This window comes from Spermophilus citellus, assembly GCF_964194105.1.
Source record: "Spermophilus citellus genome assembly, chromosome: 4".
Lineage (NCBI taxonomy): Eukaryota > Metazoa > Chordata > Mammalia > Rodentia > Sciuridae > Spermophilus > Spermophilus citellus.
The window spans coordinates 52,633,796-52,656,573 of record NC_138185.1 but is presented as its reverse complement, the minus strand read 5'-3'; the positions used below and the strand labels follow the sequence as shown (position 1 = coordinate 52,656,573).

Sequence of the window (22,778 nt, the reverse complement as noted above, 5' to 3'; positions counted from 1 at the left end):
AAACAGTTGAGCTGTTACAAGCTTCCATTTGTGTGGATTGGCAGGTTCAGAGGAAGAACATAACCTGCTGCAATCACTCCCTGCTGTCTTCCCTAGCAGCTCTTACCTGGGACCCATCCCCCAGAAACTGTCCCCCAACCTGGTGGATGATATCATCGGCACCCCTCATCTTACAGGGCAGAGAGCTGGGGGTTCCCCAACTCATCCTTCTGTGCATGTCAGTCACCCTTATCTCTTGACCACCTCCTAAGAAATTGGGTCTCCAGCTAGGAACACTGAAGGGTGCCTCCAGTTCGAGCTACTCAGAAGGCTCAGGCAAGAGGATTACTTTATTCTGGGGGTTTGAGGTGGCCTTGGGAAACATAGCAAGTTCCCTGTTTTAAGGAAGAAGAAAGAAGAGAAGAAAGAGCCAGGGCTCTGTGGAAACCAAGGAGTTGGTGTCAGGGGGAAGAAGGAATGATGAACTGATTTGTAATAAAGGGTCATCCTACAGCAGTGGGGACAGGACTGAGAGAGAGGCCCAGACAGGAGGCACAGAAGCAAGAAGGGCAGAGTCTGCATAGGCCATAGCAGAGGAGGAAGGGAGGGTTTTGATTTGGCAAATGTAGTAGTTTATCTCCCCTGCCATGGCTTTGTTTTTCAAGGTTGGAACATCACAGTGCTGTATTCAGTTACCCTGTATTTTACTTACCAGTGTCCCCAAAAAGCAAGAGTACTGATGCTGGCAACTTAGATATGTCAAACAGAAGCAGAATCATAGTATTTATAGGCCTTGGTACTACCCTGCCTGTGCCATCCTTTCCAGACAAGGGAAGGAGTCCAGATGCCAGACCCTCCCTGGTCCTGTGTCCTTTTAGTTCTCCATTTTATGCTTTGTCTGGTGAGATGGGGAGAATGCCCCCCCCCCCAGCCTGGAGAAGCCTCCCTATGCTTCTCCACCTTTTCTCACATGGCCTCTTCCCACTTCTAAGAACAAGTCTCCCTCCCCCCCCCCCCGAATAATTATTGTCTCCAGAATAGCCTGCCCCTGGTGGTCCCCAAACTGAATGTGTGTGAGGCCCACCTAGAGGTGCACACTGAAAATCCCAAACTGCATTAAAGCAGGATGGGTGGTGAAGGGGTGCAGGTGCAGGTGATACTGCCGGTTATCGGTGACGAGTCCTGCTTCCCCACATGTTGAAGTTTGAACGTTAGAGAAGCACGCCGAGGCAAGCATATGAAGCAGGGTTTATTTAAAAAGGGGTAACATCGACTTCTCCAGCGAGGTAGAAGGGGGTCATAGCTGGTATCATGGTGTCCCAAGAAGTGAGATGTTCTGCCTTTTTAATATGTCCTAGGCTTTCTTTGTTCTCCTGCCTTTCCTCCCTTATCTTTCTCCTTCCTGTGGACTAGGCCCAGGAATGCTTGGTGGGATGGCCAAAAGGTGGGAGACAGGTGGGCTGAAGGGGGGAGGGCAGGAGGGAGCAGCCAAGGACACATTAACAACCTTGTATCTCCCTGTAGGGAGGGGAAATTCCTGGGACAGGTTACCTCGGCAACAGGTTGGAGCAGGGGCAGGTTCTTCTTTTTTTTTTTAATAGAGAGAGAGAGAGAGAGAATTTTTTTAATATTTATTTTTTAGTTTTCGGTGGACACAACATCTTTGTTTGTATGTGGTGCTGAGGATCGAACCAGGGCTGCACGCATGCCAGGCGAGCGCGCTACCGCTTGAGCCACATCCCCAGCCCCCAGGGGCAGGTTTTTGATAAGATCCTTCAGGGGACAGTCTCCAACTTCACAGACTCCCTCAAAATTGGCCTTCTAGAACCGACCTGACTTGATTTACCTATCTACACTGACTGCCTGTCTAATTCTGGCTTCACAGGGTTCCTTCCCCCAGAGTCAAGCCAAACCAACAGCTCCTCTCCGTTTTCTTCCTGTCTACCACAGCCCTTGAGGGCATTTAGTGAGAACTTCATAGTCCGGAAGCATGAGGAAAAGAGACATGCCTATATCTTTAAGGACGTGTTATAATACCAGTTAAATTCGGATTGGAATGTTACTTCTGGTTGTAGACATTATCTAAGTCCTCAGGAGGCAAAAGGCTAATGAGATAATTTAAATTACTTCTGTGTGTTCGTCAGTATTTCCCACAAGCATCTCTTCATTCTTTTTAACTTCATCCTTGATCTGCCTGGGCTTTAATCAAAATATTTTCACTCACACTTAACCTTATGGAGGGTAAGACAAGCAATCATGAAGCAGAACATTCAAGAGACAAAAATAGCAAAATAATGAAAGATAGACAAACATCAGAATAAATCTCTTGATCAGTTGACAGAAGGAGTAAAATACATCAGTTCAGACAGCATAAAGGCATTCTTGACATTTTTGAATGCATATTGTCTTTGTCTATTTTCTATTGCTGTAACAGAATACCTGAGACTGGGTAATGTATAAAGAATAGAAGTTTATTGGCTCACTGTTCTGAAGGCTGAGAAGTCCAAGAGCATGGTGCCAATATCTTCTTGGCATCTGGTAAGACCTCATTGGGTCATGACATTGAAGAGGTTATCAACAGAGGGACAGAGACAAACTGGCTTTTAAAACAGACCCACTCTGGAGATAACACATTCGTCCATTAATCTACGAATACATTAATTCAGTCAACGAGGCTAATCACCACTTGAAGCTCCCACCTGGTCTCACCCTCAGTATTTCTCAATGGGGATTAAACTTCCACCTGAATTTTGGTGGGGACATTCAAACCAGAGCAAATGTCTGATAATTTTTTAAGTATTCATGGATGACACTTTAAAGAACTCTGCTGAATTCATCCTCAGCTGCCTATGTTTTTAATTAGATTGAGAGTACCTCAGATGATTACCTGTATGGAATAATTATAGCCAATGTTTAATGAACCTTTCTGTGTGCCAGGCGTTGCTACAAGTGGACATGTGAACTAATTTTACCCTCACACCTTACCCTGTGAGGCACAGGTCCCTTTATTCCCATTTTATGGATGAGGGCACTGAGACAAGTAAAATTAAATAGCTTCCCAAGGTCAAGCTGATTGTAAAGGTGGAGCTAGGATTCCAGACCAGTCAGTAGATAAGGAGACAATGCTACTGGAGATCAGGGTTCAGCTGCAGGATAGTAAGAATGGTCAGAACAAGCCAACACCCAGTAAGAACCTGATTGCCTTCTGAATTACCAGAAATTAAGACATATTTACTCTCATTGTATGCTGTATCTTTAAAAAAAAATGTGAATATTGACAAACTGTAAATTCACAAATCCCATATGTGATAATTCTCTGAGCAGAATATTTTGTGTGCATGTTTCCTGCACCAAGTAGATCAGGTAAAAGGTGTTGTTGTGAATTCTGCCTGTGAAATAAATACCTGGTGCAAGGAAGTTCTGGCTTTGGAAAACAAAGGCAAAGCTTTATGGCTCATGGTACGAGGTGTTTCTAGTTTTGACAGACTCCCGGGAAAAGGCAATTTGTTCCTTCCTTGTCTGCTGAGTAAAATGTCAGCAAAGTCACCTTGCAGTTCCATTCTATTGCCATGCAAGGGATGAGCTGTCATTCTGACACATGGGAGAAAAAAATGATACAGCATCCTCCACGAAACAAACACAGACACTCAGTGATGCTCTGACTTGGGATCTGTCCTACCAGGGAGGACATGTCCCCCAAATCAGCAGCAATGCCTGTAAGCAAGTCAGATCAGTAGATGTCTTTTATTTAGGAATTTGAAGTCTTGGAAGTCCTCATTTACAAATTTTCTTTAAGGGCTAATATTGTATTATTTTTCCTTTTAAAATAATGTTTACAATAAGGTCTGGTATTTTCTAAATCCTAAATGTTCCCCTGTCATTAGTAAAAGACACAGATTTTTTTTTCTTTTTAGCTATCAAGAGATTAATTTAAGCTGTAAAGCTTTTCACTTATGAATAGTTATAATCAACTACTTGTGTAATTGCTAATAAAAAGACTCTAAGATATCTTAAAGCAATTAAAATTTAGTTAGCATTCCAAAGTAACTTAAATATAGGCAATTAGTTCAGCTGTTAAATACCTGAAAATGCTTCATAATGTTTACAGATTAATAACTTAATGATTTTGATTATGTTGGCCCTCTGGTTTCCAGGGATGAATTTATACATGAGTTTGAGTTGAGTGAAATCTATCGGAATGTGAGGACCTGTCTTAAGACAATGGCTTCAACCTCTCAGGAACTGGTCATTTCCTCCCCTCTGACCCAGAACCTCCCAAAAATGAGCAGCTTGATATTACAAGCAGCTCTGCACACCCCTGATGGGAATTCCCCCAGGGAGGTGTTCCCCTGCTTCAGTTGAAGTGAGTCTCAGCTAGTAGTGACCTCATAGATGGGGAAATGCAAGTTCAGAGCAATGAGGACATGCTCAAAGCCACACAACCAGGAATAAAAGAGCAGGGCTGAGGCTTCCTATCTAGGGATCTTTTGTGGAGTGTGAGCAGGAAGAGACTAAAAGAACATCAGGGGGCCATCTTTAGTGCCATCTTCTATCGTATCACATAGAAGCAGGGGAAGTAGACAGCATTTGCTCCCAATGATGAGCTCCCAAATCACCCAGGTTGGTTAGCACCCCGCATACTGCACCCTCCTGGACACTCCTGCCTCAGTTGACTGGCCCAGGAAGTGAACTCCTGCCCAAGCCAGCTCCTTCCCTGGGCAGCAGAGAGAGCAAGGCAAGCGTCCAGTGCTAACGCTGCACGTTTATCTGAAAGCTGGTCTGCAGAGACAGCAGGAGTGAAGCAGAAATGGGCTGCAGATGGCAAAGATTTTAATCAGCTGCTGTTGGCAATGCTTTACAGATGATAACTTGTGAGGGACTGGAGCCAACTTCTGCTAAATCAGGTAAGGTAGCTGTTCTGGAAGTCTGCTTTGCTGATTGGCAGGACTGGACCAGGGCATTGAATCCCAGTCAGAGGGCAGAGGCTTTGCTGGGTGGCAAATGAGCTGGAGCCCAGGGCCAATTGACAGCATGGCAGTCTGCATGAAAGAAAATTAAGTCACTGTGGCCAGGACCTTCTAAAGTGAGGTAGGAAGATTGTGAGAGGATTGTATTCATACCTGCTAAGGGTTAAGCCACAGAAGGTTTCAACAGACTTGGATAAACAACTGAAGTCAGTGTCCTGCCAGCCTTCAACATCTCTCAGCTGGGAGCGCCCTAATTAACTAACCAATCACACAGGGGTTGCAATTTAGGATTTCTGTCTGGCAAATAAACTACCTCTGAAAACAACTCCTGGGCAAATGCCTTATATGAAACCTCTCCTTCATTTGTCTTATAGGACATTTATGGGCACCCCTGACTCAATATACCTGAATTGCAATTCTTTGATCTCCAAATAAATGCTATTTCCTTTTATCTCCATGCCATTCTTTTTTTTTTCCCTTAGTTAATACTGGGTATGATGGATAATTAAGGATGACACAAGGATTTTGGCTTCAACCATATTGATGACACTGCCTAAGCAAGAAGAATGGACCTTATAGAAGAGCAAGGGACCCAGTGTTCCTATTATTCTCTCTGCTCTCCCTCCTCTCCCTCTCCGCACCACCCTGGCTTCCCTCACCCCATTACCTCAGCAGTGGGGCTCCTACTTGTTTTTTCTCTCCATTCATCTCCACTGCTGGCCTAGTCCAGGTGAAATGGCATTGCCTCCCCAGGAGTGTGGATCCTCTACTATGACTGTTTGTAAGAGGTAGCTCTGCCATCTGGCTCCTTGGTTTCCTCACCTGCTTGACCTCCCTGTGTTGAAATGGAATTCCTCCAGAGGACTGTGCAGCCATTCTCTGCCCTCTAGGCCCAGCCAAGTGCAGCCTTCACCACTCAGCCCTCCTGGCTCCACACCTTCCCTGTAGCTCTCCTCATTGGGTCTTACTCCCCTCTTCTGTCCCTGTGCCTGAGGGATCAACAACAGCTGGTACAGCCATCTCCAGCGAGAATGCATTGGACACTGGTGGCTACCTTCTCTGTCCAGCCATCTGGGGCTCCCACTCTCTGAATTTCAAGGAGATAGAGGCCAAGTGGATACTGGATTAAAATGGCATTACCCAGATAAATTGCTCAATGAATCAAATTGCCCTTCACAGTCAAAGCTAAATCAATAAATAATAGTAGGTCAGTAATTGGCTGTTTTTATCAAGTTCTTAAAGTCCAGACTGGTCCCTGACATGAAGACTGTGTGAATGTAGATGGCTAACCAATTGGTTCCTTTATTGCTGAGGTTTTCTTTCAAACAGGCTTGAGTCTAACTGGCCTTCAATTCCTAAGCAAAAGAGGTACATTAAGCATTGTTTCATGAGTGAAAACACTCCACTCCTTTGTATCTTTGGGGGATTATTTGGCGGTGGGAGATGAAGCACAGTAATTGAAGTCAATCAAGGTTAAAAGAAATGTGCTCAGCAGCACTGCACAAGGGGCCATTTGCTCACCTTGGTCAATATTTTTTTCAGACTTTAACTTTCAGGGCTATAAACGACAGCAGTGCCTTCACACACAAAGGAAGATTCTGAATGGCCCTTCCATAAGTGACTACATAGTGCTACAGTTGCAAAGCCTTTGATCTTTCTCTTTTCTTATTTTTAAAAATTTTCCTTGTAAATCATGCCATGTGAAACTCAAGAAAATACTTCATGGAGCATTGTTATTTTAACTGGTGACTAATTAAGTTGGAGTACTTCAGGCATTTTATAAGTACCTAATCACCTTTGCATGAAAAGGGATTGCTAATGAAAATAATTTCCTTGTGTCAAAATTAAAAACTGGAGGGAGAAACAATACCTTTCTTCAAATACCTTCCTGGGATTTTCTTGTGGAGGGAAGAGGGAGACAGAAGCCTGCAGTGTAGATGGAAGGTGCCCACAGCTGGTGACTGTCCTGCGTGTAGTATTCTGGAGTGCCCATGTGCGAACAGTCAGTAGCAGTGTCAGGATATGAGTGAACCTGCACTAATGAGGGTGAACCTGCACCCCAAGAAATACAGAATGTTGAAATTCTTGAGACATCAGAGGTCCATGAGAGGACCAGTGGATTTTTGAATGGTTTTAGTGATAGGAGATGGAGAAGCCCACTGTAGTAGTCAGTTTGGGCTGCTATCACAGAAATTTCAAACTGGGTGAGTTGATCAACATTTATTTCTCATTTTTCTGGGGCTGGAAGTCTGAGAGAATGCCTGCATGGTTGGATTCTAGTCAGGGCCCTCTTCCTGGTTTGCAGGAGTCCCTCTTCTCATTTTGTCCTCAGATGGCAGGGAGAGAGAGGGCAGAAGCAAGACCTCCCCTCTTTTGATAGAGGCACGTATTTCCATGTCAGAGTCCCACCCTCATGACCTAACCGCTTCCCAAAGGCCTCCCAAAGGCCTCATCTCCATATCCCATCATCTAGAACGGGGGCAGGGGGGGCTAGGGCTTCAAAATATGAATTTGGAGGAAATATAAATTCAGACCCTAGCACCCACCAATATTACACCGCATTCAAATTTAAGTCAAATTTCTTTTGTTTGTATATTTCAAATAACTATATTATTGATATGTAAGTCACAATTTATTAGTGATGTCCTTTTATATCTACTGTTTTGTATTGAAGTAAATATTTTGAAGATATAAATATGAACATGGCAAATTATATTATTTTCTGCTAACACATATATTTCTAAAATTTAAGAATAAGGAGAAATTAATGATACAAGACAGTTTCTCTGCAGAAGCCACCATGACACGCCCCCCCCCCCACTCTAACTCTATTGTGACCTAATCCTTGCTACTCCCCCTCAGGTCTTTCTGCACACATCTCAGCTCACAGGCCACAGGTGATAGGTCACAGATGACCATTCAAAATTCAGAGCTCAGTCTCTACTTACAAGTCACTGCTCACAGGTCATAATACCACTCAAGTTCTCAGATACTAGTTCCCAGTCACAGGTCCCAATCATTGATCACAATTCACAGGTCACAGGTTACCTCTCATGGGTGACCTCAGGTTGGCTATGGTGCCTCCCTTGTATGTAGGTTGGGATCTGCCCTGCCTGGGCTTGATCAGGTTTATTTCTCTGCTTTTGTGATGGGCTCCATGTGGATGGTGTGGTTTCCCCAGGGTATCAGCTTCTCAGTGTCCCTCACCTTGTCAGAGGGTCATCCAAGCCTCCTCCCATCTTGACAGTAGCCCTGCTCCTAACACCTACCTCATACTATGTGGCTTTCAGAAGTCATCAGGTACCAAGTCCCACCCACCCACTGTCATGGAAATGCACTGGAAGGTTGTCATCAAGCTCCCAGGACTCCCCGTCTTTAGTCCTGGATGTTTTAAGTGCCTCACCTTCCTTTTTGAAATTTCTATGCCAGAGCAGGACACCCATCTCATGGGTGCACAGCACCTTATTACACACACACACACACACACACACACACACACAGGATCCAGGGACACTCAGGAACACGGTGATCCGCCTTGCTCCAGTGACAGCCCAGCCAGGTGACCCCTCTGGTCCTCTGCCTACAAACCTCCCACTGACACCCAACTGCTGCCTGGTTCTCAGGGGCACTCTGGGTCTCTGTTGGGCACAGAACCTGCTATCCCCAGCACGTTACCAGCAGCCCTGGCCTGGCACTTCTCTTCAGGGCCTGCTCGGGATGGGCATGCGGTGAATGGCAAATGAGCCCAGGGTCCTGGCTGTGTTCCTGCCCAGGAAACTGCCTGCCACCTGGGGTCACCTTAGCGCACCGATATTGACATTATGTCGGGGCAGGCCAGACTTCCCCCACTGTGACACACGTTTTGACAGACTGGTTTTATCAACTCTGGCCAGGTAGAAAGGGCCCTGTCTGTGGAAGGCAATCTTGCTCTTGGCCGGCTTCCTCATCCCAGCTTCATCCCCAGCAGAAGTCACCTGTGCCAACTCCATCTGCCTCCTAGGCTTCCATTTCCCCCAAAAAACATTTGTTTTCAAGTTTGTGTTGGTGAATAAAACACCTAAAACTGATCATCACCATAAAACTTCTCCTGCCTGACAGATTGGCTTTAAACTTTTGTCATCTAGTTTTATGTTACCTTGGTATTTATTCAAGAAACTTGTAGCATTATGATTGATTGAATGTAGACTTCTGAATCTAGAGAGTTATGACAGGTTCCCATAATTATTCCAAGCAGAATTTTGTATAGTAAATTTTAAGGCTTTCCCTCAATGTTTGTTATTTAAAAAAGAACATTGGGGCTGGGGGTGCAGCTCAGTGGTAGAGCACTTGCCTAGCAGGCGTAAGGCCTGGGGTTCAATCCCCAGCATTTAAAAAAATAAATAAACAAAAAACACCTTATTGAATATTTTTAACTCTTTTTAGTTGTAAGTGAAGACAATGCCTTTATTTTATTTTTATGTGGTACTGGGGATTGAACTCAGTGCCTCACAAGTACAAGGCAAGTGCTCTACCACTAAGCTACAACTGCAGCCCCTGAATATTTTTTATTATAAAAATTATACCTGATATTTATATAAAAAGATAAAAACAGTTGATTAGTAGATGAAAGCATGACACACAAGAGTGAAAATTTTTCAATGGATTCAAGTCTCTTCTAGACATTTTTCTATACAATAAGTATCTGTTATGGTTTCAATATGAGAGACCTCCAAAGCTCATGTATAAATCAATGCAAGGAAGTTTAGAGAGGAAATGATTGAGTTCTGAGAGCCTTATCCTAATCAGTGCATTAATCCACTTGAATGAATTAACTGGGTAGTAACTTTAGGTAGATAGAGTGGGGCTAAAAGGAGGTGGCGGCTGGGAGGCATGACTTTGGGATTTCTACTTTGTCCCTGGAGAGGCAAGCTTAGTCTCTCTCTGCTTCTGATTGTCATGTCCTGAGCTGCTTTCCTCTGCCATGCCTTTCCACCATGATGTTCTGCCTCATCTTGGGCCCAGGCAATGGAGCTGGCTGCCTATGGACCGAGACCCAGAAACTATGAGTGCCAAATACACACACACACACACACACACACACACACACACACACACACAAGCTTCTCCTCAGCTAAAATTGCTCTTGTCAGGTCTGTTGTTTGCAGCAATGAAAAAATTGACTAAACTTACATATGTAAAAGTTTTAACACAAATCCAGAGCTACACTAATACCATACAGTAGTCCCCACTTACTCATGGGGGATATGTTCCAAGACCCCCATAGATGCCTAAAACCACAGAGAGTACCAAAGCCTACATATATGTTTTTTTTCTCTGTATATGCCTATCTATGATAAAGTTTATATTATAAATTAGACACAGTAAAAGATTAGCAATAACTAATAATAAAGTAGAGCAATTATAACAATATAGTTTAATAAAGTTGTTTTGTAATTTTTGAATAGTTTTTTTTCTGGAATTTTCTATTTAATATTTTTGGTACACAGGTAATTCAAACCACAGGAAGAGAAACTGCATAAGGGGGAAGGACTATGCTAGTAACTTTGCTGTTTTCAATCATACATAGAGATAGAAAGACAGCTGATCTAGTAGACAGCTGATCTGTTGCTTCCCCCATACCCCATTACTGTCCCTTGGGCCTTGCTTTGCTCCTCAGGGCTGATCCCTACATACAGTAGCACCCAGACCCCCTTCTCTCTGGCACCTGGCTGGGTGTGTCCCACGTGGTACTAGCAGGAGACAAGAAGAGTGGGCAACCCCTTCTCTCAGGCTAAGAGTTTTGCCCACTGCCACAACCCTGCTGAGGGGCCCCTCTCTCTTGGCTGTACTATATCTGGATCCTGATAATGTGTCTCTCCCCATCTTATCTTTAGCTCTGGTCTAACAGTTCCTGCTCTGCCCATTCCCTGTCAGTTTCCTTAACCCTGCTGCACTGATGATTCATTACGCTCCCCTCAGTCAACTGTTGAGCATGCCAGCTGTTTTCTGCCAGGGCAGACTGACAGAGATGGATCAATGTACCGGGGGACCTCTTTCTTTGTAATGCTGTAGAAAACTTCCCTTGTTGGATTACTAATAACATTTTTTTATTTACCTAGGCAATATTTAAGATGCACACTATGGTGTGGAAAATAATAATAATTAACTCCAATGTGTCAATCATATGTGTTAGGGAAAAAGAAAACCATTCATCGGTTTAGTAACATACCTGTTTCCAGTATCGTCCCCTATTGCTGTTCACAGTTTTTCCTGCATATATAAATATCGTAATTATAAATAAGAATATATTTATGTATGTAGAAAAATGTATGTATGTACACACACATACATACATGCATATAAATATATGCATCCCTATAAGATTGTGAAATCTCTTTTTGGTCTTCATCCCCATTCTCAGGCATACAACTATTAAAATTCTTGGAATTGCTGAAGTAATAAGGATATTTGTAAATGTTAATGAGTTGACTGGTGACTGCAGTCCCTCTGATGGAGGCTGGTCCCAAGAAGGACCAAGATGGGATTATGCGGTTGAAACTTGCTTTCCCATCCCCAACCTTCTAGAAGAATAGAGAGGCTGAAGGTTGAATTGACTATCAGTAGCCAATGACTTAATCGATTATGCTTCCATAAGAAAGCCTCCTAAAAACCCAGACCAGGGCCTGGAAAGCTTGCAGTTGGCCCACCACATGGAGGTCTCTGAAGGGCTCATACCCAGAATGGACATGGAGGATTCATGCCTTGCCCTGGGCGTATCTTTATCTGTCTTCTTTGTAAGATCTTTGATAATAAACCAGGAAATCTAAGTGTTTCCCTGTGCCTGTGAGCTGCTTGAGCAAATTAGACCCAACAGTTTTTGGGAACTGTTCCAGGTCAGAAGCACAGATAAAGCAACCTGGAGGTTGAGATTGGCATCCAAGTGGAAGGGAGAGTCTTGGGGACTGATCTTGCAATCCGTAGGCTCTGACACTATTCAAGTCAGAAAAGAATTGGGCTGGAGAACATGGTTGTCCCCTGCAAAACTGCTTACTGGCTGGTAAAAAGAAATCCCCACACTCTGGAGTCACAGAACTCCGTGCTGATCATGGCAATGTGAGAGCAGAGGAAGAACTTGGTCAGCTTGTTTTCCTACACAGCCCCTAACAATATTTCTTTAGTTTGGGCATGTTTTGGTGAATGGCATTTCTCACCTTTGTGTTTGTCCTTAGCTCACTCCTTTCCAATGATATTTTGTTTGGGAAAGTCATTCATGAGAGTGTGTGGGGCTCTAGTTTATTTTACACTGCTATCTACAACCTTCCACTATATGAATATCCCAGCTCCTACTTACCCTTTCTCCTCTGAATGGAGATTTGGACTCTCACAAATGTTCTTATTGCAAACAATGTTGCTCTAAATGTCCACATCCAGGTCTCCAGGGCACCTGTGTGAGCACATGTGTAGGGTGCATCCCTCTCAGGGAAATTAATGGGATTTACACATCTTCCACTTTACTGGGTTTGGCCAAATTGTTGTCTAAAGTGCTTGTGCAAATCTATACACTCAATAGCACTTTATCAGGACCCCCATTTCTCCATCCCTTTGACAGACCTTCTATTTTTGCCACCTAAGAGGAGGAACACAGTATTTCATTATGGGTGTTGTATGTATTTCCCTGACCATAGAGAAGTGAGACAGCTTTCCTATGTTAAAGACGGATCAGCCTCATTCATGAATGACTTGTTGTTACCTTTTGCTCCTTTCATATTGGGTTGGCATATCCTTTTTCATTTTTAAATGTTTTGTAATCCTTCTGAATACTCATCTTTTCGTCATATTGTACATTTCACAGCTTGTATCCTAGCTGCCCCACCACTGCTTTGCACATGTCTGCAAATGGCTGCAAGAGCACTGCAGATATTGATTTTGAAGTCACAAATAATGTTAGCAAACATTCAAATTTGTAAGTACAAAATTTACAAATAATGAGGATCCATTCTACTTCCATCCTCCAAAGTTACAAAGCTGATCTCTTACATTTTTCATCTAAAAGTTTTAGAGTTGTGTATTACAGATTTAGGATTTTTAAATTCCCATTTGTGAGTGATGTGCAATTATTGATGAGTTTGTACAAATAAACAATTACACTAGCATCATTTATTATGAATCTATCCTTTTCCTACTAATTTGTCCTATGTCAAGTTTCCATGGGTTGTTTTTGTTTTTGTTTCTTTGCTCATTCTTCTTCTGCCATCTTAGTCTATTTTTCTACTTTTTATCAATCCCACTGCCTTTACTTACATTGCTTTTATAACAGGTCTTGATACCTGACAGGGCAGATCCCTTTACATGGTTATTTCAAATTAACTTGTCTATACATTTATTTCATTATCTTGGGACAATAATGGACATAGCAATAGAGTGCATGTAAGTTGAAGACCATGGTAATAAAATGAACCCCTGGACTCACTAGATACCACTTATACCCCTGTGACTACCAGTGTGGGTTTCCAGCAGAAGGAACTACCATCTTGAATTGTTTTTCTATTTTTAAAACGTTTGATTACCTAAGTGCATTTGCCTAAATACAATGGTGTTTTGCTTTTCCTGAGTTTTATAAAAATGGCAATATATTCTGTATAGGCTTTTACAACTTACTTTCCTTAAATTCACCTGTATTGTGTGATGGTAGTTTATCCATTTTCACTGCTCTGGAATAGTCTGTCTGTGCATACACCTTTGTGTATTCAATCCTCCCTGGTGGAAGGGTACTTGGGCACGATTCAGTTTGCTATTGGCAACAGTGCTGGTTGGAATGAGCACCTATATGTCCATCTCAAGGCACACATAGCAAGCCCTTCCTGAGAAAATTGCTGAAAATATTCAACTTTAGAAAATTATATCAAATTATCTTCTACAGTAGTTGTATTAATCTTTACACCCTTTAGAAATGTCTTCGAGTTTTCATCGATTCACATCTTCAAGACTTGCTATTAGTATTATAGATTTTTGCCAGTTGAGCAGGAATACAAAAGGTATCTTGTGGTCTCACTGTACATTTATCAGCTGTTACTGAAATTGGTCCTTTTAAAAGATATTTATTTGCTATTCATGTTTCTCCTTCTAAGAATTGTTGCTCATATCTATTTCCTTTTTTTTCCTGTTGGTTATTTGCCATTTAAAAATTGATTTGTATGTGATTTATCTTTTAAGAAATCCTTTCTATTTTAAGGACATAAAGATACTCTCATATATTTATTTTCCTTAATCTTTCCTTTCACATTTGTATTCTTTTTTTATTTGTTCTCTTTATATATACATGACAGTAGAGTGTATTTTCACATTTATATTCTTAATCCATCTGACATTGATTTTTGTGTATGTTATGCAAATAACTATTTATGTTAGCATTGTTCATTGAATAGTCCATTCTTTCCACAAAGCTCAGCTTTGTCTGTCACACATCAAGTTCCAATATTTATTTGCATCCTTTTGTATTAAATGACTTTTTTTCTCTCTTTGCCAGTATAATCATCTCTCAGTGACTACGGGATACTCTGAAGATGCTCAATTCCTTTAAATAAATGGTGTAATATTTGCACATAAGTTACACATGTACTTTAAATCATCTCTGGGTGACTTATACTGCCTAACACAATGTGAATGCTATGTAAATACCTGTTCTGCTGTATTGTTTAGTGAACAATGATGGGGAGATGTCTGTACATGTTTACTGCAGATGCAATTTTTTCCCAAGTATTTTCTGCTCACAGTTGGTTTCTATCCACAATGCCTTGATTATTATAATTTTATGATGAGTTCTGCTAGCTGCTAAGAATTTAAATCTGTAAATTTACCTTCAAGTAAAGTTACCGCTGCCTCCCACAAGTTCTAATATGTAATGCTTACACTTTGCCGATATTCAGTCCTGCCTCTGCCCAGGAGCCCAGCACCCAGCAGTAGAGCCTCGCCTCTATCACCAGAGCCTCCAATGCCAGCACCAGGCTCTGTCTCACTCACTGGTGAGCCTACTGGACCAGCTGCTAGGTCTTTGGAATTTCACCTCTGCCTTAACATTTCAAAATAAAGAGAGTGTGTGGAAATGTTCAAAGTCATTTTTAGATATGCCTGTTTATTCTGGATTATTTCTATACAGTGCTCATCTTTGTAGTTCTATTTTTTAAATTTTCTTAACATTCCATACATGCTATTCAGTCCTCCATATTCAACAATTCCAATTTCTATAGTCCTTGATGCCTCTTGCTGATACATAGCTCATGCCATCATATATGGGATAATTTTTAAAAAAAATTTACAGTTTCTTCACATTGTATCTACTTTTACAAAATGGTTTTGGTAGACTTTTAGGTAATGGAGTGGTTATATAATGCTCTTTTATATAATATAATATCCCTTCTTGTGACAAGAGCACCTAAAAACTACTCTTAGAGAATAACCCACCATTATCATCTATCGTCTTCATGCTGTGTGTTAGAATTCTAGATTTGTACATACCTATGTGTTACATATTTCTATAACTTTGTATCCTTTGACATACATCTCCCAATTTTCTCTTACCCAACACTGTCCTTGCAAACCATCATTTTATTCTCTGTTTCTAGATAGTCAACTTTTTTTTTAGCTTTCTGATTGAGAACTCATATTTTCTTGATGTGAATATATAAGAATCCTGTGGGTCTAAACTGACAATTTTATCCCCAAATTGAGGATTCCCATACTCTGTGGACAGCCAGAAAATACTAATATTGAGGACCACTTTAGTTACTTCCAAGGGGATGGATGAACTTAGTTCTGGAGTCTGTCCAGCAGGCTAGCTTAGGGAACCAAATCCCAATGCTTTAATTGATATTTACACTCAGGTCAACCCTGTTCCTACACTGGCTCCCTGCTCAGTCTCCAGCTTCAGTTTTGGCTCACAAGTTGGTCTTTTAATTTAGAAGAAGAGTAAAGATGAAGATTTTAGAGATGTTCCCTACTGTCTGCAAGGTTATCAATACATTAAAAACATTCATATATCAGAAGCTAACTCTCTTGCAACAGAAGGGACCCATCTTATAAAGTTTGCTATCCTACCTGTATTAGTCCATTTTCTGTTGCAATAAAAAAATACCCAGGACTGATACTCTATAAATAAGAGAGGTTTATTTAGCTCACAGTTTTGGATGCTGAAAGTACAGATCATGCAGCCGTATCTAGGCAGTGCCTGGGGAGGGCTCCATGATGGATGTAATTGCAATGGCAGGAGAACATGCAACAGGGAGAAATAACATGGTGAGACAGGAAGTCAGAGTACAGGGAGGGACCAGTCTTCCTCTTTCTATAACCACCCACACTTTCAGAAACTAACTCCATTCTAAGACCAGCATTAGTCTCTTCTGAGGATGATGTCCCAATTATCTATACCTCCCAATAAGCCACACCTTATAAAAGTTCTACCACCTGTTATATTGCCTCATTGTGGACCAACCTTCCAACAAATGTACCTTTGGGGGAGAAACCACATCCAAACAATAGCACTACTTAGAAGCGGAGGTCTGCCTTGGACAATTCTTAACCTTATGCTCTGCTATCTGGAATTAGTCCTGTCACGCCCCTCCCACATACACACACACAAGGCTTTGTTGTGGTCTTTCTTTTGGAATTCCATTGGACTCATAAATTAATTTTAAAAGAATTAACTTTTTAATCTTAAGTCTTCCTATCCATGACTACAGTGTCTCTTGCTATTTGTTCACAATAAACTATTGTTCACAATAAAAAAAATTTTCTATATTTTTTCTTGAATATCTAATAATTCCATTGCTGATATAAGTCATATCTTTTTTAAAAATTGTGCTTCCTGGCTTTTGCTAGTATATGGGAATGGAATTAATTTTCCATGTTTATAACATACACAACAGTACTGCTCAACCATCTTACTTAATTCCAAATATTTTACAATGGCATTGGATTTTCTATGTAAATAATTGTACCAACTTGGACAGTTTTTCTTCCTTTCCACTTTGGGTACTATTTACTTCTTCTGATTATCATGTGCAGTGGTTGGGCCTGCTGTACAGTGTTAAATGGAAGTGATGGTGGCAGCCATCCCCAGGTCCTTCTTTATGCTTGCTACAGGGTTTCTTCAGTTAAGGGAACTCTCATCTTATTAGAGGTTTTTACACTAGTAAAAATATCAGCTCCTATATTATGTCTATTGGGTGATCAGATGGTTTTTCTCCTTTAATGTGCCAAATTCCGTTATCAGTTTAGCTTATGTTAAAACATCTTTGTGCCAGGCGTGGTGGCAAATGCCTGTAATCCCAGGGGCTTGAGGGGCTGAGGTAGGAGGATCATGAGTTCAAAATCAGCTTCAGCAACTTAGTGAGGCCCTAAGCAACTCAGCAAGACCCTGTCTCTAAGTAAAATATAAAACAGGGCTGTGGATGTGGCTCGGTGGTTAAGCACCCCTGGGTTCAATCCCTGGTACCAAAAAAAAAAAAAAAAAAAAATCTTTGTAATACTGGAGAAAACTCAAATGGGTCACATTTTATTTGTAATATGCTACTAGATTTTAGTGTGTCAGTATTTTGTTTAGGGTTTTTGCATCTACATTCACAAGGAATAATTTTCCTCTCTTGTTCTTTTCACATCTAGATGTATCTTTTTTTTAAAGAGCTGATTATCTCAAAACAAGCTACATAATTTACCACTCTTATCCTATAGTATGAGGATCTCTGTCTGAATTCTTCTGTTCCTTAATGGATGTCATATATTCTATTTTTAGATTTACAGTACTTTTTGATGTGTGTGAAATCTTTCTTTTCCAAAAATTTCTTAACAATGCTTGTTTATTTTTTTCTTTCACAATCTTGTAAATTTAGGGTAAAGTCAAAAATTTTTAAATTGTGTTTTAAAGCTAGAGGTGAATTAGGATCTCAATGGTTTTAGAAATTTTGAATTCATAAAGGTTTTGTATACACTCACACACACATACTCTCTCTCTCTCTCTCTCTCTCTCACACACACACACACACACACACACACACACACACACACACACTTTTGGCCACACACACGATTACCCTTCCTTGAATATCAGAAAAGGGGCAAATGGTTTTCTTCATATTAAACGTTGATAGAACTATAAGGAAAATAGTCTATGAATTACAGTAATTTATACAGATTATAGTTTAGATAATTTACAGCCATCAAGTAAAGACTAAAATCTGTGGCTTTAGAGGACAAAGGACAGATTTTCAGTTAACAGATAACTGCACCACTGTGGAGAGATGCAAGTTTCCTTATGGGTCCTGGTCAAAGTTAAAAGTGTCGTTGAACAAAGCGCATATTTGGTGTGGGGAGCAGTCCTATCTTCTTGTACTATTTCCTTTATTGATGGCACTGGAGTGGTCAAATCAAGACCAAAATTCACTTACATTTTTAGGAATCTTAAACAGGTTAATGTTTAGCTTCCACATGAATCATTTACCTTCTTTATATAACAACCTTATTTTAGCTTTGTTTATAGGATCAGTATTTAAAACAGCCACAAAGATCTCTGTAGCCAATAACTACTTTCTATAGGAACAATTAAATGGCTGAGGGTCTGTTGCAAATTGTATCCCATCACTTGAGAAGTTTTATGGAAAATGAAATTCACAAGTTTTACACACACACACACACACACACACACACACACACACACTCTGATCATGCTACCAAGAGGTTTTTGTTTTTACTTTATTTGTTTTTACTGAGTCTTGTTATTGTGTTAATTTATTTAAAGGTGAAGATAAATTTTTCTGAGTGTGTGGAAGTTTGTAAAGTGAGTATGTTGTTTCCTTCTAGTCCAAACTTAAAATTCAGAAGAGAATAATGAAATATTCTATAAACTTTCAAACAAATATTTAGCAATCACCTGTTTGGGATGATCTATTCTACTACACAGAATAGTAGAAAATATGGACTCTGCTCTATTCCTACTGCAGGGTCTGAGACTTACCTTTTTTCAAGCTAACAAACTAGCCTGTTCCTTTTTACTGTTAATTCTCTGGCAGAAGACATGAGACTCCTGGTTCAGAAACAAAGGACTTCATTACTCACAGCAAAAGCAGTAACCAGAGCACTATGTTGGCTTGTGTCAGTTCCCCACGTCCCTCCTGTCTCAGGCTGGTGATATAAAGGATGCATCATGGATACCTGCCCAGTGAGTTACATTGTAGGGGAAGAACAATGAGCTTGGGGAATCTACTGCCTAAAATCTATGCTTTGCCTAGGAGAGTGGTTCCCTTCTTCCTCAAGGTTGTTTGTTGTAAACACAACCTGGGGAAACAAACTGGGTAGAGCATAGTCAAGGTTTTCCATTCTTGACAGGAACTTGAAGCCAGGCCCAGAGTAATGGTGGTGTCTAACATCACAAGGCAATAAACAATAAATGGTGCAGGCATTAAATACAATAATTCAGATAAACCCCAGCCCACACAAAATTAATATAGGGTTTTGGGTTCTCACTTATTTTTTATGCTATAGATCCCTTCTTATGATTCTGCCTTTGATCATTGTACTCTGACTGTTAAAGGGCTTTGATGGGACCTCTTTAATTATTCAAAGAAAGAAAAAAATGTAGGAAAAAGAAAGCCAGTTAATGTGATAATGGAAATGAATGTAACAGTTTGTCTTCCGAATACCAATATTTTGAGGAAACAAAAGATTCAAAGTTATGAATTTTTAATATTTTTAAATATACAGGCATTTGTCAATTCTCATGCCTGTCACCTTTCTCCAGTAATTGTGTTATTAATGTCCAGAATCTACTTGGACTGCTGAAAATTTAAAAGAAGTCATCATTTGTAGGTTTCCTTATGTATCTAAAACTTTTTTCCTCTAATTTTTGTTTTCTACGTGATTTCCTTAATTATAATTAGTGTTAATAACTTCAAAAGCAAATATGCAGTATGTTCAGCAGCAAAACTCAATATCAATGAAAGAGGAACAATATTTTCACACTTGCCATTTTGATGACTTTGCCAAGGGGTTTTATAGAACATGGATTTCAGGGCTTGTGGAGGACTCTCTGATTAAGCTGTCAAAGAGGTAGAGGTATTGTTGAAGCCAGAAAAGAATTCTAAAGAAACACGCAAACATAATTTTGATGGTACGAAGTTATTCAGAGAAGAAGAAAAGAATTTAAACATCTGGAGGAAGAGGAAAAGGCAAAAGAAGTATTTTGAAATGTATTTCAAATAAATCACTTTAAGAGACATAAAGTAGTATTTGCCTCAGGATGCATACTTGCACAAAAGGTTATGATACGTGTTTCTTTTTTATGAGTAGTTTTATTTGGTTTCAAATGGGAGTATATGAAAAATTAATGTTATTTTGAGAAGAGCATTCATTTTAAGACTGTGGAATGTGTGGTCAATACAGTTGAGATTTCTGGATTAAGGAAAAAAATATAGGTATTGTTTATATCTTAGCCACATTACATTGACAGGTGTCACTATTTTAGTCATAATTTTTAATTACTCCCTGAGAGATATAAAATACATATTTAAAAAGAGTTCTATATAATCATTCACTGTTCTCTCTGGTGTATTTTTATGGTAATAATGGTGATTTCATAGAAAAATCCCCTCTTCTATAGGGTGTTGGTAGAGGACTCAAATCCTCTGAAGTATAATGAATCTGGAGGGGTTGAATGAATAAACACAGGGAGCATCAAATGCATCAGGAACATGTACAAGGTCAAGGTCATAGACATGACCTCTAATCCACATCTTCAGCTCTAACCACCATTGTCAACTTCTGACTCAAATTTCCAACTATTTACTAAGATATCTGAGGGACAGGCTGCATGACAACTCAGCCTCTTCATGTCCCAAACCACATTGGTTACTCTGGTTTTAGGAATACTTCCCATCGGCCTAGGTGCTGGCATCTCATGTTCCCACCTACCAGAATCATCTCCTATTATCTCTTCTTCCTCATCCCAGTCCCCCTCCACCACTGCCAATGACAAATAAATGTCTATGCCCTGCTGGTTTGGACTTTCAAGTCCCTCTCAGACTATCTACATGTTTCTTCCCTGAACCCTAGTTTCTCTCTCCAGTGGTGTCTCAATGGTCACTTCCAAGTTTTCAGGAGAGTTTCATTCAACAGATGTTAACTGAGCACTGATTATGCTCAGATTCTGTGCTAGACCCTGAAAGGATATCTTTATTATCAATCATTTGTCAAAAGAGGGTGCATCATTTCTTTCCCAACATCACACTCCATGAATTGTACCCTCCAAGATGGAGAACAGGAGGAAGATATGGGCCCTCATCTTACTCATTCTCAATACTCAAAAGTCCCAGCTAGTGCTATGAGGCAAGAAAAAACAAACAAGAAGAAAGTATTTGATATCATTCCTAGGAAATTATGCTGAGTGAAACAAAGCCAATTCCAAAAGCTTACAGCCATATGATTTCATTTATGAAAATTCTTAAAATTACAAAATTATAAACACATAAAACAGACTAGTGGCTGACAGATGTTAGAAACAAGGGATTGAGCAGGCAGCAGGGGGAGGGGTGAGTATATCTACTCTGACTTAATCATTGTTAGATTCCTGGCTGTGATATTGTGCTACAGTTTTCAAGGTGCTACCATAGGGAACACAGGACCTCTCTGTATAGTATTTCTTAAAATTGCATGTGAATCTACAATAATCTCAAGATTATTTTAAAACTTGACATTTTATTAAGCACTCATTGAAACTTGGAGTTGCATGTTGTGATTGATTAAAAAAAAAAAAACACCCACTTACTTACTTATTGACCATTCCAAGAACTTCTTAGATATTTTACTATCTAATACTTATCAAAATTGTGAAAGAAAATACTTAGTATTAAGAATAATTTGATCAGCATTGTAAAAGAATAAACAAATATTATATTTAAGGCCAATTTTGACTATGAAAACACATACACACACACTCACCATGAAACAAATGGCGCTCAATTTCCACCCTTGTTCTGGACCCAGACAGAAGGGCTAAGGATCTACTGCCTGGGTGGCGAAGATGAGTTGACCTTCTCCTGCATCTTTTCTCACAGGATCTCCTCTTCAGTGTGTGTGCCCTCAATGTCGTCTCCACCATCGTGTGTGCTTTGGCCACAGCTATGTGCTGCATGCAGATGGTCTCCTCTGACGTCCTGCAGATGGTGAGTGACCCTCTTTCTGCCCAAACCCACCCAAAGTGGTGGACCTGATCCCTTTTCCCACAGCCAGTTTGAGACCAATACAGAAGCAGATGCTTCTGACTGGAAGGGGAGCCTCCTGACCCTAGGAGATTGCCTCATGAAGCTCCCTGGAAGACAGATCATCCATATGTTTGGTGCCACCGGTGTCTTTATTTAGATGTTGTTGGAGTTCAATATTGGTAGAGTCCCACCATAGCCCTGTCCTAGATGGCCCCTGACATGTGCTCCTGGATAATTTTAGTGAAAGCCTGGCAGCTCTAGACATCCCCAGGGTCCAAACCTCCAGAGCAAAGCACCTTCCTCACACTTCACAATTCTCTTTTAATAAAGGAAGTTCCGAGTTGTCAAGAGATTAGTTCTCAATTGAAAAACTGCTATTCTTTGCTTTTAAAAATTGCTAATTAACCCTGAGCTCATAATCCAGTGGCAGGTCAATGGCCCATCATTTGGCACCTGGGCCAGGGTCTCATAGAAGAATAACTGCTGCTCCCAAGGAACCAATGAGGCCAGAAGCAGGGGTCATACACTTAATTAATACACATTTATAAACACATTTCATAAATAATGAAGGTTCCTGGTTGTTTCAATGTGGATAAAACAAAGCTCA

At 40.5% G+C, this 22,778-nt stretch overlaps 1 protein-coding gene across 1 annotated transcript in view; it reads left to right on the top strand.

Moving 5' to 3' along the window:
- ENTREP2 (endosomal transmembrane epsin interactor 2) overlaps positions 1-22,778 on the top strand; it is a 450,066-nt gene that overhangs the window by 389,247 nt on the left and 38,041 nt on the right. The window contains exon 5 of the mRNA XM_081291850.1: positions 22,025-22,132. Coding sequence (XP_081147976.1) covers positions 22,025-22,132 — 108 coding nt within the window. The remainder of the gene's footprint in view (positions 1-22,024; positions 22,133-22,778) is intronic.